General features: G+C 40.5%; 1 protein-coding gene across 6 annotated transcripts in view; it reads right to left on the bottom strand.

The window, feature by feature from the left end:
• LOC121673312 (interphotoreceptor matrix proteoglycan 2-like) overlaps window positions 1–17,191 on the bottom strand; it is a 57,065-nt gene that overhangs the window by 28,251 nt on the left and 11,623 nt on the right. For 5 of the 6 annotated variants that reach the window (XR_006019175.1, XM_042046515.1, XM_042046517.1 and 2 more), the window contains exons 3-6: window positions 16,498–16,664; window positions 6,931–6,962; window positions 6,818–6,841; window positions 1,988–2,017 (exon numbers count right to left, since the gene is read on the bottom strand). Coding sequence is in view for 5 of the 6 variants with exons in the window: in XM_042046515.1 (XP_041902449.1) it covers window positions 1,988–2,017; window positions 6,818–6,841; window positions 6,931–6,962; window positions 16,498–16,664 (253 nt within the window). In the remaining variant the exon portion in view is untranslated. The remainder of the gene's footprint in view (window positions 1–1,987; window positions 2,018–6,817; window positions 6,842–6,930; window positions 6,963–16,497; window positions 16,665–17,191) is intronic. The other variant, XM_042046518.1, reaches the window with a different exon arrangement.

Raw genomic sequence — 17,191 nt, 5'->3', positions numbered from 1 at the left:
AAACAAAAGCCCTCAGGAGCTAACCAATTTTCTGACAGAATTCCAGTGCACAACTGGCTGAAAATTAAAAACCAAGTGCTTAAACACCACCTACTAAAACCCTAATCAATCTAACCAAACAAGACCAGTCAAGCACCAAATTTGGCCAAACGATCAGCTATCACTTTTTTCCAAGAGGATAAAAATTTTGTTTTAAGAATGCTATGCTCTAACCAAAGTCACCTTATGGGAAACACTGGTTTTTCATTACTTTACCAGAGTGGTGAGGTTTGCTTTCTTTTTGCACGTGTTTCTTTTAGCCTTCTACTTCCCCATAACATTTTAGTTTTTCAAATGCCCACTTTATTGATCACCTAAAAAAGCAGCAATTGTACTGGACACCTCTAAGGAAGTTACTCAAAATGCACATGGCAATGCATATACTGAATTATCTGAACACATCACTTTTCAATGTAAACACAGATTCAAATTCCTGTTTAGTTGCACCACTTAAAATACACAGGATTTTTTATGGTTTTGCCCCAGGATTAATCCAGGACCCTGTCATAGGTTAGCAAGCGTAGTCCCGGAAGGGACGTCCTTGCTAAGGGGTGCTTACAGTTTCCTCTGGGAACTGACAGAACCTATCAGCTGGCCAGTTTGAATATGGACAATTCTCTAAGCCACTTAAAGTTGTGATCACCTCTGTGATCCACATTTAAGAATAGGCAAACTCCCCCTCCAATCTCTCTCTCGTTTCCGGCGCTGGCACAGGTGGCTGCAGGCCCCGTGTGGGGGCCAGCGGGCCCGGCCAGGCCCTGCTTGGGCCAGGCCGGGCCGGGCCACGGCCATCCTGGAGCCATGGACCTGTTCCAGCCGTGGAACCCCCCCCACTGCCTTGCCGTGGGCAGCCGGAGCGGCTCGGCTCTCCCCCCTCTCCACTGCGATAAGAAAAATTCAACATTCCAGCTGCAAAGCTGCAAGGCCGAGGTGAGATTAACCCTTTTATTGCTGTGAAGAGCTGAAAACCTGAGGGAAGAGAGAGAGGAGATGCTTAAAGCTGAAATTCTGTTGTGAAGCTATGATATATCAGAGTATCCTGTTGTAATTTCATGAAGATATGGGGGGTGGAGTGTTCAACTCGTGAGCAAAAGCACCTGTGCTGAGATAGGCAGATGCTGACGCAGCTGTAATTTCATGAGAAGTTTGGACAGGGAGAGATGAACCAGATGAGGACTTTTGCTCCGAACGGGAAAGGAGAAAACCTCAGTTCCTAGAGATGCTCCCAGAGATAGTCCTAAAGATGAAGATGATGAAGACCCTTTGCTCCCAGGGAAGGAGAAGGGCCTCTGTTTTTGTTTCTGAACGGCTCAACCTTAAAATTGTACCCCAAAAAACTTCAAGAGTGGACCCTCGAAAGCAGTTGCGGGAAAAGCTGCAAGTCGGGGGAAAGGACTCACACGCAGGCAGAGAGACTCCTCTTCCTAAATGGACTGAACAATATTTGGAAGTGGGCGGCTGTCTCGTTGTGATAATGCTTTCATAGCATGAGCAAGAAGAGACTTCTCTTTCTAAATGGACTGAACAAGGTTATTATGGAAGTGGTAAACAGACTGAACATCTTAAGGGTTGTCTTTTCACATTGTCAGTGGGAGAAGGGAGGAAGGTGGGGGGAGGAGGAGAGTTCTGAAGGTGGTATAATTTTTTTTCCTTCTTCTTTTAGGTCTGTTAATAAACTTCTTTATATTCTTTCAAGTTTGGTGCCTGTTTTGCATTTCTCCTAATTCTTATCTCACAGCAGATAAACAGTAATGAGTATTTTGGACCAAACCACTACACTAAATTGGTGTTTCTGCCCGGTTACAAACCGAACCCGCGACAGACCCACACTTGATTTTTAACTCTACCTGCACAAGCACACCACTTGAGGTGGAGGGACTGTATTCCAACAAGATTTTAGTGTGAATTTGAGACACAGACATATGAAATGTAATTTCTAATGTCCTACCTGCATGAGTGATTCCCTGGATCATCTTGGCTGAGCAGTAAGCAAAATATAAAAACATACACATATGTATGGAAAGGCAGGAAGGAATACAGACAAGCAGATGTCTAAGCACCAAAACGAACAACACTGCACTTGTGTTTCCTTGGCAGAAACAACCAGTTTCAGATCACACAGCTCTGTTAGACACCAGGATCTAGGCAGGTGTAAGACAAAATCCATAAGGGCCTAGGAAGCTGATCTGAAGCAAACAGTGCTTATGGACAGCCTATACATATTAGTACAGCAATCACAGCTCACAAATACAGCCCATATTCCCCTTTTTTTCAAGGCCCATGGTACGTACTTCTGTGTGACATCTGTCATGTCAGGAGAAGGCTTGACAGGTTCCAGTCCACCAAAGTATAAAGAGAGTTCCACTGACTCATAGGCCCAAACTGGTTCTTTATGTGCAGCCATACTGTGTTATTAAGGAGAAGCAACAGCCTGGACCTGTCAAATGGGCCATCACAGTAATACCATTTCACAGCTCCCCATGAAATTCTATGAAGGTGTTAGTTAGATTTTTCTCTACATTTCTCCTCAAGGTTTAAGACAAACCCAACTATGTGGTTGAAGAAAGTAACATCTTCAGATTTGTACATGTTCGGAACATCCACCAGTTTATCCAATATTTATAAGATTATTGGTCAGTTTGAATGTTCTAAAGACTAACTGTCTATGTCAAGCATGTCTTTTTCTTGAATAATATTACTTCAATTCTCATATTGCACAAAGGAGAGAAAATTTTATCATCTGATTTTATAATTTTTAAATATTTTAATCACACAGCCTTGAACTAACTAAGCACACAATTTAAGAAGCATTTTTATGCAATTTCAGAATGCAAGGCAAAGCTTCGTATTCAGATTCTCTTCCTTTTAAATTTTACATGCATTTATCTTAATTTTCATTTAGGCAGTTCTTGAATTTTCATCTCTTTTGCTTCTAGTTAGAGCAGGACAATCCTTTCATATCTGCTACCAGACATCAGGGAGCACAAAAGAAAATATACAACTGAAAAAGGAGCAGTGTGGAACTCCTCACATTTGGTAAAGCTGTGCAGATGATAAAAAAATTTCCGAAATGAGCAATATCACTGCCAAGTCCACAAGCAAACTATAAAGAATCTAAGGCACATTTCTATGTCACTGCAGACAGAACTGCTGAGCTGGTGAAATGAGCCCAGTGCAGAAGACAAACTCTTATTCTTTCATGAAGCACATTTAGATCAATAGTACAAAACCTGAATTGATACACGAACCATTGCTGCCACTGCTGATAAAGTATGGATTCTAGATTTGCCCATGTATTTCAAGGCAGAGAACATGGACAGAACACAGGAGGTCTGGACATGATTTACTACAATTAATTTCGGTGAGTACAGAATCAGCAAGTACCATCAGAAAGGACACATGCCTCTACATATTTCATTTTACATTAATAAATGCTTCTGAAGAAATGAAGAAGTAGTGTGTTATATTCCTCCTTTTCAACTATCCTCCTGTCCTCTTTCTTTTCCTCAGCATGCTATTGTGCATACAGCATTCAAGCAAGGCTATGACCTAACAGCTCTGTTTTTCTGCTTCAACAATTTTGTGCTCCTCCTTTGCTCTCAGCTGATTCTCAAGATCTGGCTTTTGACCCCCCAGGAATTAGACAAAGGACTGTCCTGTTGTAAAGAGACAGATTCCAATATTAAGAGACAGAACATTTTTATGTGAAGTGCCAGTGGCCTACTGAATAAAGCAATCAGTAAAAGTCTTTAGCTGATGTAGTGCTCTGACACTTCCAACTGGGGCAAAAGCTCTACAATTTCCACTGCGCGGCTCTGTACACAACTGGATTGTGTCCCATATATTGCTTTTCCTTTTGAGGTTTTCTCCTTGGTGGTACTTAGTTTAATCCCTCAGTTCCTTAAAAGGCCAGGGTAGCACTTAGCCTACGTGAATGCACGCTCTAAACCTTACGGGAACAAACTCTCATCCTGCTGTTACATCACTGCCAGTAATGCCGGATTGGGAGTTATTCCCGGAACTGAACTACAGGAGTACAAGGCACCTTTCAATAGGCTACATTAAAACTATCCCAGCATTTAACTAGATGAAATCAGCTTTTTCCAGCTAGAGAGAGACACCATATTGGCATCTAGGCAGGATTACATGAGTTGTATTAAACTATTCAAGTCACAGCTTCAATTCTATAGTGGTTTATAGCTTTCAGCACAATTTTGGTTTGATTTAGAAAGTTATAATGATGAACAGATATCAAGGGATTGTCTTCCATTCCAGATCAACCTCAAATTAAGAGCTCATTTCATAGAAATTTTTTTTTTCACAGAAGAAAGAGATTTGTCAAAGCTTATGGGAGAGTTTCTTGTGTGGGGGCTGTGCTCTAGAACCTATGGCAAAATTTCTTATTCTTATCAGTGGGAAAACAGACCAAGAAATATGCCCAGTGCCAGGCCTCCAAAGTGAAATGGCTGCTTCTGCACAGTCATCAGAGGCATTGGATCTCACCACAGGACAAGTCAGAGACTCCTGCTGGATCCTCACTTCAAGGCACCGCCTGGAGAAGCCTGTCCTTCCCTGGCAGTGTCAGAATCTCACCTGAACATCTCATCTAGATACCCTGGATATCTAGATATTTAGGACAGTCCTGCCATCCCTCAAGACCAGAACAGCTGTTCGTTCTGACACAGATGGCACAGCTGGGTGACAAGTCAGCTGCGTTCAGATCCCAGCATTGCCCTGCACTGGACCAGCCTCTCTCTGCACGTGTGGGTCAGCAGGTGAGAGCAGCAATGCCCAGGAGATGGTAGAACTGCACTCACTTCTCCTTTCTGCAGGAAGGACTTGACACTGGATTTACCACCCTGTGCCTTAGAGCTGATGGTGGTCCTGGGTTGGGTACTTATGCTGACTTCTAACAGAATATTTTTAGAAGAACATTTATTCTAATCTTTACTGGGAGGTCTGGTTATTTTTTCAGGGAATAACACTGGCTGTTGGCAGTATTGAGATGGCTGACTTGCTCCTCTTGGGGGAAGACATCTGGAGTTAGATGAGACATCTTCTACCCATGACAGAAAATCACAGCTTTGCTTTTTGTAGGACTCTGGCTTACAAACTTCACATCTTAAACCATGAATGCTCTAAGATGTCCAGAAGGCTCTTAGAGTAAGTTTGGATTTTATAATAATGGCAAAATTATTTCTACTCATTTCTTCCTGATGTTCTATTACCCAGAATAAGTCTACCTGTTTCTGTCACTGCTTCAGTCCTGTATCACTCTCTTTATTATAAAACACTGCCAATTCCAAGCACAAGACAAACAACAAATTATAGAGGAAAAGATACAGTAAACCTAAAGTTTAAACTGATGGCAATAACAAAGATCCCACCCTAAAGCTATAAACAGTCTGAAGCAATAAATACTGAAATAAAAGCAGTGTATTTTTGAGACAGATGCAGCACAGCCCCACAGTGAACTGAATTTGGTAAAGTTTCCCAATAGTCTACTGCAACCCCTTTAATATTGCCACAAAACACTTCATAAGATGGTTTTTTGACAAGTACAACATTAATCACTCTGATCCACCTTTCGAGCAACAGTTGGGCTTTTTGCACTGTTCCTTTGCTCAGCCCAGTGCATGCAGACTCTAGGTTCATTAGCATTGACTCCAATGCCTCATGCATTTCTACATTTACTAGATTTCCTCAATGATCACACAGAGGGATGCAGTAGGTTTCCAAACAAACTTCTTCAGAACACATGTACACTGTCTAGCTGACTTGGAAGCTTCAGGGAGTGCTCTTGTCAAAGGAGCACTCAGCTCCACAGGACAGAGAGGCAGCAACCTTTTAGGAATCATTTTTGCCATTATCAGTTCACATTATTACTTTTAATAAATGCTGTGGTTATGAGATCACTATGAGGATACCTAATTTGGGACATTGGGGGCTTTCCTAAGAAGTCTGTTAAATGATAACTCTTCCCAGTATTTTAATTAGTTGTATTTATCATAGCTTTATGTGGCCTTTAAAGCAGGGAATTGAACCTGCCAGTTTTTCACAGGAGTTCAGCATCAGATTGTTTGCGTTTGAATTACCCTAAAAATAACAGTTCAGATTAAGTTCTGAGTAGCAATGGAGCAATAATAATAATGATTTGAACTTGTTTTCAGTTCAATAAAAGACACGAAGATAACAGGTCAAGTTCAGGTTTGCTTTGGTACAAAGAAGCCACAAATCAGACTAGTTTTCAGTTTTATTGCCTTGTTAAAAGTATGAGGAGCCCAAGCAACCAATTCCCTTGTAACTGTGTTTCTCTTGAAATTCTTTAAAAACAGCATTTCAAAATATTACATTTCCTTATTGTTTTAGTGATGATAACCAGGACTACCTGAAAGCTTTTGGGAAAGGTGTTCAAGACAACCAGAACACTAACACAAGTAACTATGGACACATCTCTTTCCCAAAACAGATTTCCCTCATAAAACCTCTTCAGGTAAATAGCCTGTGTCTGTGCCTGGCAGCCTGACAGCCAAGAAGGTGATGACACACTTAAGCAGAAGTACAAGCCTCAGACTGGCTGAGATATTTTGAGCATGCCAACCATGCCAGGACAGAGGTTCACATGCAAGAACCACCGGATTTCTCCACCAAACTTTTCTGTATGTCCTTTTGAACAAAGATGAATCTTGTTCATCTTCAGTGCACAAATCAATGCCAGCAGCAGCAAGAACCAGAGAATCTACCTATCAGAAGCCTTTTGAAAGGGAAAATTACTTACCCACATGACCAATCAGTGCAGGAACTGACAAGAAAAAGAGAGAAAAGGTTACAAAATGTCTTGGCCTGTTATCTCCAGAGAGAATAAAACACAAGGAGAATACAGATACTCACCTCCCCATTGCTTCCTTTGTATAGGACAGTTTCTGGAAAGCAAACAAACAAATCCAAAATATATTTGAGTAATATAAGGTGAAAGAAATTGAAATGCAGTTTATATCACTTTATTTCCTTCTGTATGCTGAAATAATTCTATTCTCTGTACTGTCATTTGTTAAGTTCAAAATTTATTAACAAAGTCCCTGCTGAAGAGGAAATACATTTGACATTGTCAAAATACAACTGAAACTCAACGTCAGACAGTGTAAAGAGCATTAGGTTTGTTAGAGTTGCTCTACATTTCTGCATTTCCTGTAGTGTTCTGCAGGTACAACAATCTCCCACCTTAGAGGAGGCCAACAAGAAAAACCTTTTAAGGAAGCAGTCTTCAGAAATTCAGTATTACTTCTGCTACTTGTCTATATATTTAAAACCATTGTTTGAAAGTAAAGTTACAGCTTAAAGTACCAGAGCATGATTAATCTGATGACTTTGTTTATGGTTATACAAGTGGCAGGGATGATGTTTTTTCATGTGCAATTCTTTTTCAAAAAGACTAAGAAGGGCCACACAGTTCACATTTTTTCCTCAAAGTTCTCATGGTATTAGTGCCATTAGTTCTTGAGGAGAGTCAGAGAAGGCTCTGTGAGGAATACTACAAGAAGTGGAGGAGGTCCTGAGCAGTTTGCAGCATGACAGCTGCTGAGAAATAATGCTGTATCCTGCTGCTGTACCAGTGTAAAGACAGTATCAAATACTTACAGAAAATTATTGTCCATCCACAAAATTTCTGCTTCTCTGCTTTAGAGGGGCAAAAAGGGATGGTTTGGTGGACTGCTTATTGGGCTGGCTTTCTTTATGTAATCAATGCAGGTATATTTTTCAGTAAAAACAACACAAAGTGGATCAACTCAGGTATCACCTTTGAAATTAAATTACAATTAGCTTTAAACATACTATTTCCACTTTGCAAGCTCCTCTGAAGAACAGCCATTTATATTCAGTGACCTAAGGATGGTCACTCTAAGCTATCCTGATGCTTCTTGTGAAAGAGGGTTGAAAAGGCAAAAGAGACTTTTTGAGCAGGTTGGCCTGCTCATTCTCTTCACCTGTGTTTCTAGGAAAGTGTAGAAACTCAGCTGTTATTGATTTGGGCCATGTCAGTGACTACCCTTCTCTTCTTTGTAGGACACATGGACATTACGGTCACAGCTAGAATGGCAGACAGCTTGGATATCAGCCTGAGCAGGGCTTGCCAAAATACTAATTTCAGTCAGTTTACTTTTCAGCATGTTCTTTGACCAACATTTCTTGTACAACTCCATTTAATGAAGCATTTGGAGATCCTTTAGTATGAAAAACTAAGACACAGCAAGACTAGTTTTAAGTGACAAAGAAACCAGGTAGTCTACAGTGAAAACTAACTTGAGGCCACTAAGGCTGTGTTGGACTTTGGGTGGTTTTTTTAAGGTGTCATTATGCTGGTCTGTACAGTGCCTGTATATTCAGCTCTGACCACTTCCTAGAGCAAAGGAATAGGGGCGCCCCAGTGGGGGTTGCCTGGGCCAAAACTCTATTGCAGGGCAGTCTGAGGAGCTGGTGGCTCCCAAGTTCCCTGAGTCTGGGTCCCTGGACTTAACCAATATGCCTTGCTATTTCCAAGTCATCTATTCAACAAATTATAATGAGAACTTATAAGAACCAAACCTGAAATGTCAAATTATTATTTTAATGGCCAAAGCCTAGAATAAGAAACCCTACACAATCTCCACACCCACATTTTTAATAAGGCATCAAATTACTAAGTTCTCATCCAATTTCATAGTAAACTAGCACCCCCTATTGCTAAACTAGCATGGTCTGCAATAGTTTGTAGCGTGACTGTCTTCCTCTCTCTCAAATGTTTAATTTGCTTTCCAGCCTGGGGTGGGCAAGCGATGATATATTTGAACTCCATGGCAAACATCAACTTTTCCCCCTAATTAGAAGCCAAGGGCTCTAGAGTTCTAATACTGGCTTCTTTAATCACTTAGGACAGAATAGCCTTTGCCAAAACACCTCACCTCTCTGACTCAGTTCCTTCATTCAGATGGAGATAGAAATTTACCTACTGCACATGGACCTGCAAAGATTGTTTAAAATCTTTAGCTTTTGAATACTTGAACCAAGACCGTCCCTGACATCATTGTTGTACCAATTCTTCTAGTGCTGGGAGCTGAGTTTTGTGTCAGTTGCTGTAGTGCTCCCCTTTCTCAACAGTTACTTTTACATAATGCAAAGTTATTGTGCATTACTACAAATGTGTTAAACACAGGCTACCGCAATACCACAAATCACATATGCTACCAACCAGAGGAGCTTCTGTCAACTCATGAGCTTGCAGAAAAGCAATTATAGGACATTCTTGCCTGATCCTAAGAGACTATCATTATGCATAGAAGACAAAGCATCCTGAGGGTAATCCCAGGCAGGAAAAAAAGACAGAGGAGATGCCAAGGAGATCTGAAATAATCCCATATTAATTTAATCCCATCTGTGTAGTACTGTACCAAGCATATTTGATTTAACCCACCTATACACATCATTTACAACAGGAAAGTGATACAACTGGAAATGATTCTCTATCTGCCTATCCTGATTCCCCACCATGGTGCGTGGCAGAGCTCCCTTGAAGACAAGGCCACAGCACTGGGCACAATTCAAGGAAATGGATGGCAATGTCCAGAATTGAAGCCATAGAGAAAGGCCAGAATAGGAAGCAGTGCTTTGAGGCACATCCCTGGCAGGTAAGGTAAAAATACAGTCTACAGTGAGTAAGAGGAGAGATAGCAGGAGCAGCTTAGTGGAACAGATATTGTTTCAACTAGGTGCAACTTGAAATGAAGGCTAGAGATATCTATATCTAGATATATATAGATATAGATATATATGGCAAAGGTGGAGGGGTTTTCTTTTTAAGCTAGAGGAGGCTAAAACTTGTAATGCAAAGAATGAAAGTCAATAGGAGAACAGCAAGTGCATGTATAAGAAAAAGGGTGAAGGAAATCTGACATGGCTCAAAGGAGGGCAATTGAAAAATGTTTTTTTGCATCCATACGAGGGGATGGGGGATGTGAAAGAGCAGATGTGATCTGGATTTTTCCAGATTGAGAAGAAACAAAAGGAAGTGTTCTGTGCAAAGAAAAAAATGTAAAGTGTGGTTAGGACATTTAAGTAAACAGAGAAAGGCAATGGTTAGCAAGGAAGGTCACCGAAAAGGGGAAGAGGAGAGACAGCAGAAGAGGACTTCCACAGGAACCTGAGGAAGACAAAATAATCTGCTTCTGTGAGGTATTCAAACTACAGCACTGGGAGTAAGTGGTTCCAAGTAATTCATATCATTGGGATGCTACATCCCACTTTCAAACACAGCTTTTAGAATTCAGGCAGAATCATTTATTGTACATTGTTAAGTACCCATTTCAGCGTACTAAGAAGGTGTTTTGTTACACTACCCATTCAGACATCCTCGGGCAGGTTTGCCTTCTGCCCTTTTACACTAATCTCTCACTGAGCAGTTCGTGCTGCAAACACACTGAAGCAAATAGAGCTGCTCAGGGGCTGGAAAGTCAATACTTTATAAAAGTACTGCGGAGTCAACACCATTGAAGGGTTTGTATCTTGTCCCAGGAACTTTTCAAGTTGCCTTTCGATAGGTTAGCACCTCCCATCACAGTCTTGGGGATTCCTGGGGAAATTGTCTGCCTTTTGATTCTCAGGCAAAGCTCTGCTACAGACTCCTTTCCACACTAAGTCTCAGCTTAACTCTTGGCTCTCAGACCCACCAGAGTGGGCAGGGCACAAATTTCCCTCTCACCAGCAACCAAAAAAAATCCCACAGACCTGCTTCCTTTGGAAAGGATTCATAACCTAATTCCTGTTGTCCCATCCCATCTGCCCAACACTCTCAGATATGCTTAGTTATGGACATGGGATTGTATGGGAGCCCTCAGCAGGTATGGCTGAGTATCTGCTCAACAGATTAAGTTACATGGGTTCTTTTAATGCTTCATTTCTCATAACAGCTTTTCCCAACGTCTTGGCATTGTAGATTGTCATCAGACCTGTAAGGAACAATGTCTCCTTAAAACTTTATTTTCTGAAATTTGATTGAAATCTGGAGAAATAGAAATTGTGACATGCATTACATGCCCACACTGGAAATGCAGGATGCAGACAAAACTTTACACTGAAAGCCCTGAAGTATCAGGCTTTAAGCTGCTTTTTGCTATGGACTTGGGAAGGAGATACAGCCTAGAAAGATGAAGGTCTACCTACCTTCAAATTCAAATTAGAGACTCTTGGCCAAACCTAAATTTCCTGAATTCTCCAGGATTGGTAAAACATCAAGTTTCAGGATTTTTATGAATTAAAAATGGCCCCAATATAACTGACCAAAAGAACAATGCCAAAGTCATGCAAGTCAGAAAGCATCTTTGCTTGTTTTAACTGCTTTGATGAACAGAAAGGTCACAACAATTATCTCAGCCCACCATGACTTAACAAGACGTGTGGCAATTACACAGGGAAGTAGGACCATCAGGAGTTTAGGTTCTCTCTACCCATCAAGGAATAGTATCAGACCTCTTTCAAGATATCCACCAAACTGATAATTCACACAGTCTAGATCCTGCAGGCCTTCCCAGTGGCAGGTACTGCTGAGCTGTACTTCATCCTCACACGGGAAGCAGCAGACAGAAACCAGGGTTAAGCAGTGGGCATGGCACTGACTCATGTCTTCTGCTCCAGAAGGAAGCTTCCTCCTCAGCATGATCTACATTTCCCCTGTTTACTAAGGTCTTTTCTCCCATTTGGAAATAAGGGGTCTGAGACTGCCACAAATAACAAATGGCTGAAGAATCATGGAGTTCAGAGATCCTCGTGTGCCAGCAGGAACTTGACAACTGCACAGAAATACCAAATATATTCTACATTTTGACTGTCACTTTTTTGTTCTGCAGTCATTCTACTTGCTTTGCTAAATAAAATATATTCTGTTTGATAAGGGTATTAAACAAGAGGCTGTAAAATTGCTCTTAGTAATCACCCAAGAAAACCACTGACATGTTTCTTTCCCCACAGCCAAAGGCCAGCTGCAAAATGTCAGCCTGTGTGACAGCCACATTCTATAATAAAGTTTCCATTACAAACCAGCAGAAGTTCAACATGCACTTCTGTTCTATTTACTTGTTTTCTGTTGTACTATGTCAGGCTAAAGAAAAAAATTCAAAGTAAAAAAATTTGAAACATGACTTAGTAACAGGGTTTCTTTTTAATATATTCCATAGGAAGGAATTGTATTTTTTCCCTCCTCTTCTAATTGCGATACATTTATGGATTCTATTCATAACAAGATCTGATACTGGGTTTAATTATGTGAGCATTTATACTTCTAGTCAATTTGAATTCACCTGAGTTTCCATTAAAGAATGGAAGCAATCAAGGTATTGGCAAGGTGGCTACAGGGTGAAAGACACTCACCAGTATCTTTCAACAGAAGCTCAGTGATTGCAGTATATTCTGCAAGTTGTGGGTTTATGGCTCTGGGTTTTTTAAAGTACCACAGACTGCACAAAGATGTGCTTGACTGTAGATCTCCTTTTTTTAAACCTCTTGAAGATATCTTTATTCTTACTACCACTCCATATTTTTCACACCCGTGGTTCTTTTAGCTTTATTCCTCCACACTTAAATGTTCAGTGCGGCATCTTCTGATGCAACTTGTGCAAAAGGCTACTTGCAGGACAACAGTGTCAAAACAGTTCAACCAACTGCTCCAAAACTGCTGCATTATTTCAGTAATTTATAAAGCCAAAAAGTGTGCCCAGCAGCTATGTGGGTATCTAACAAAGTATACCATATGCCAGCTGTAAATTCTCCTGTGAACACACAGGTTGTGGTGCTTGGCAGCAGTGCTTCAATCTCACAGCAAGTTACCCATTGTTCTTGGGAAACCAGTATTAAATTTGCTTGCATTTCTCCTCACTTGGATTTTCCAAAAATTGCCTAGCACAAGTGGGAACATGGCCAAAATCACAGGGCAGAGTCAGGGCAAATTTGGCAATAGTGGAATTCCAAACATACTTGTCTCAAATTGCAGAATGGGATGAATGAGGACATTCTATGGAGCATGGTTTTACTCCCCACTGAAATACAGCTACACAGTAAGGAACACAAACCAAATTAATTTGTAGGAAGGAAGCTTTACATGAAGATTTATACTGAAAAAACCCCACCCTATGGACTGGAATTACCTTCTCCATTTGCATTTCCATCAGGAATTGAAAAGAGAGGTTAACAATCTCACACTTTGTAAATCTACTTAATAGCCAAAGAAATTAGTTCAGATAGTGTTCTTCCTATGTAAAGTACTGTCAGTTAACATAAATTAAAATGGAAAATTCAAGGGGGAAAAAAAAAGGATATTTAAAACCATTTTTATGCCTGGCACGAGTATGTCCACCTGCTCCTCCTGAAAATCTGGCAGGTGATCTGCTATAAGAAACTCAGGTAATTTAGTATATACATTCTGTATTAGCACATGCACATGCATGTATATACAGATATTACAGGGAAACCCACAGAGACACACCTCACATCTCCAACACAAAAAAAAGAAGCATGAAAGCTGAGATCAGCTGGTCTAAGCTCCAGCTGATATCCAGTAAGAAAGTATGTTAAGAGAAAGAGAATTTTTATCTGCATGAACTAAGTTAGGTTGGACCAGACATTGCAGCATCTGTGGATGTGTGACAGTGATTACTGGGGTTTAGAGGAAAGGTTAAGAAAAAAACAAGGAGGAAGGCTAATAAGATTGCATTTAATTACACTGCTCATAACAGACCTTCCTCCCCACTACTACATAAACAGCATGAAAGCAATCAGTTTGCTGAATTATTGTTTATTGAAAGCAAACCCCACAGATTTAGTTTGCCTAATTTTCAGATACCCTGGACTTCTTTTGAGAGAGAAGGGGAAAATTCAGGACATGCAGCATTTCTAAAAATTAAATTTCGTGTTGCAATCTACCAAAAAGCAATACAAAAAGACACTTTGAAATAAGACTGCCAGAAACTGCCAACATGCCCATACAAAAGAGGCAGCAGAGCAATGCTATGGCAGTAACAGCCAATATATACCAAAAGAAAAACAGAATTACTTTTATCACTGAAGGCTCTAAACTAAACTCTTGAAATTAACCACAGATGATTTTAGACATTGGAGAGCAGAGGAATATTAGAAACAAGTGGTATTTAATGAGGAGTGTAATGGTCAAACAAAAAAAACCACTGGAAAAGTGAATCTTCCTTTTAAGCAAGAGAGTGTGGCCTATTAGATGTATCACACCTGGCCACTACAGAGTGCTGTGCACGCAGTGAAACGACAGCAGCCCTTTGGTGAGAAGTGCTCAGTGCTTTAGAGGTCAAACCTAAGGAATGGGGAAAAAAATAGCAACAGCTGACAGCAACCAAATGAATGAACATGGCGTAATGAGAGGGAAACAAAATCCCACAAGTAATGGAAAGGCTTGACCATGCAACTTGGTCCTCTTAGCTGGTGAGAGTGGAAAGAACAAGAGGGTAGGACACAGGGCTTTAGAAGGGTGTTTGGTCCCACAGGCTAAACCCCAGTTCTTACCACCACATTAGACTGGGGCAAGCAACCAGCAGCAAGAAGGATGTTCTTAAAAGTAGAGATGTATCCACTACATCTGTTTGGACTTAACATTCTCACTGCTGCTTTAAAAAGGTTTCACACTCTGACAAGAATTTTGCGCACAAGAACATATGAGAAAGGTGAGTCAGTACTAGAGCTAGCAATTAAATCCACTCTCTGACCTATTCATTTAAAAATAGGTCATTGGATCTTTTGACAGTGACTGATTGGGGGATAGAATAGAGTGCTCTTGCCTTCAGTCTTTGGTTCAAAGTTAAACAGAGTTCAGCTTTTTATTTAAAAAAAAGTCACCTGACAGATTTGTGACATTTTGTGGAGTACAGAGGTGCCAGCATTCTGTCCCTCTTACCACAGACTAATCTATTATCAAATCAGCCCAAGAACCATCACCTTTTACCAATTGTGCTGAAAGAAAATAGAAGAATGAAAAGTGCTTTTTCCAGAATATTGCAGTGCTGAAGGGAATATATCCATCTACAGGAGAAAGGAAACCTAAATTATATGTAAACCTTCTGAAAAGGCCAAACACAGAGCACTTTAGCTGACTCCACCGTAATGCTGCAGAGCCATACCCAAAATAGGAGAGCAGCAGTGTGAAGTTAGATGCATCAACCCGTTTCCAAGAGTTATTTTGATTTCTTTTAATAAATTCCCACTATAGATCATCTCATTGCCAAAATTTTACATAAAACAGTTGCATGCGCTGTGTGCATTAAAAAAAAAAAAAAAATCACATTAATTTTATTTCTCTCCATCCTTTTGCAAAGTCTTCTAGGGGCAACAGCATCATCAGACTTCACAGAAGCAAACTTTGGCTAGCATCACCTGGGAAGACTAACATGCAGGCTCAGGAAAAAAAACTTGTCTCCATGATCCACAACAGTCTCCATATTCACGTTCCTTAGTGCACATTCCTAGCATAGAAGTGCAATAAAAGAGGAAGAGAGGAAAAAGTCAGCGCATCCACACTGACTGAACATTACTGATTCTATGGGGTTGCACATTTAAGACTTACCATTCATTAACTTGCAAAAGTGATCATAAAGAAGATCCATAAGCCACCATACATTTTAAGAAGGTTTTTATCCGGAGAAATTAAGATATCTACTGTATCTTAGATGAATACAAAGTTAAGCACTTAATTTTAAAATTCACAAACTCCTGAAAACACATCTTTGTATTTCATTTGAGACAGGCTTTTTTAGTTTGACATGTTTCTTTTGTTTTCTTCAAGCTAAAATAAACTTGAATCAACAGAAAAGATACTAAGATATTCAGCATTTTTTTATTGACTTGTTTTACACTTGTACACTGATTTTAACCTGCAACTTCCCATGGTGAGTTACCTAATGTTATTTATTGCCTTCATAGGACACCGAAGTTTTTTTATTTACAACTACACTCATTTCAGTCAGGCAGCAATACACAGACATCACAAACCTGTAGAACATTAAACAGGCAATTATGCCACAGGGCTTGGTAGCATCAGAACTACAGCTCGGAACTTCCTGCTCCTGAGTGCCATTTGGGCTGAAGGCACCTCAGTGTGCAGCTCAGAGCAGGAAGGCTGCTAAATGCACCACAACCTGACTCACATCATGGATCTGGACACCATCTACTTGTCAGGAGCACATCTACTGAAGACAACATTCTCTTCATCACTGCTGCTTTTCCCTCCATTGGATCACCCACAGCATTGTTTTGGAACTGATCTCAGAACTACAGATCCTCGAGCTGGAATACCCACACCTGTCTCTTTTAAGGGCTCTGTCCATTACTGCCAAATGTGATATGTCAAAGTTGCATGTTGCAGTAGGACATGATGCCCTTGCCCATGAGGACACTCCAAGCAGGTGTTGCACCCACCTTCATGATCAGGCTCCGGTGCTCCTCAGACTGACTGAAGTTGGTGCCCATTTCAAAGATGCTCATTATTCCTTCCTCACACAGGCTCATCCAGGCATTATACTCTTCACGCTCCGGCAGTCTGTCCCAGAATGTCTTGAAGACCTCCCAGACTGTTTCCTGGCACACTGAAGGCACAAGAAAAGTCTGGTGTTAGTACAACAGGAGTGCTTCTGTGGCACGAGTGGCCAGGATATTATTGTCCCAGTGTTGCAAGCTTATCAGCACTTTAACACATAGAACACAGTGACCTGACATCTACATGGAAATATGGAAAGCATTGAAGGGACTGAAATGAAGACATAATGGATCTTCCACACTCATACTACCTCTACCCCTGACTTTTTAAACAGAAATAATTAAAGAAAATTTAAGATAAAAATAAGAGAACATGAGAAAGCACTTGTCTCTTAACAATCATCAAGAACAGTATTTCCAGTGAGTGAAACTGCCCTTTGATCAATGAATCAAATTTTTAGAAAACCTAGAAAACCAAAATAGTATGGCAAATGTCCTCACAGGAAGTAGAGGTGGAGCTTAAGTTGTAAGAAAGATATTGGCACTGATCAAAGTTTAGTAGGCTCAGTCAGTTACAATTCCTTTGGACTCACCTTTACACAGAATTTAAAATGTGTTTCAGAAACTACAATTGCAC

Source organism: Corvus kubaryi, unplaced genomic scaffold (assembly GCF_017639235.1).
Source record: "Corvus kubaryi isolate FWS band 111438036 unplaced genomic scaffold, C.kubaryi_AGA036_p1.0 65354, whole genome shotgun sequence".
In the NCBI taxonomy this organism is placed as follows: Eukaryota; Metazoa; Chordata; class Aves; order Passeriformes; family Corvidae; genus Corvus; species Corvus kubaryi.
The sequence above is the reverse complement of the archived record's forward strand: the minus strand, read 5'-3'. Positions and strand labels throughout refer to the sequence as shown.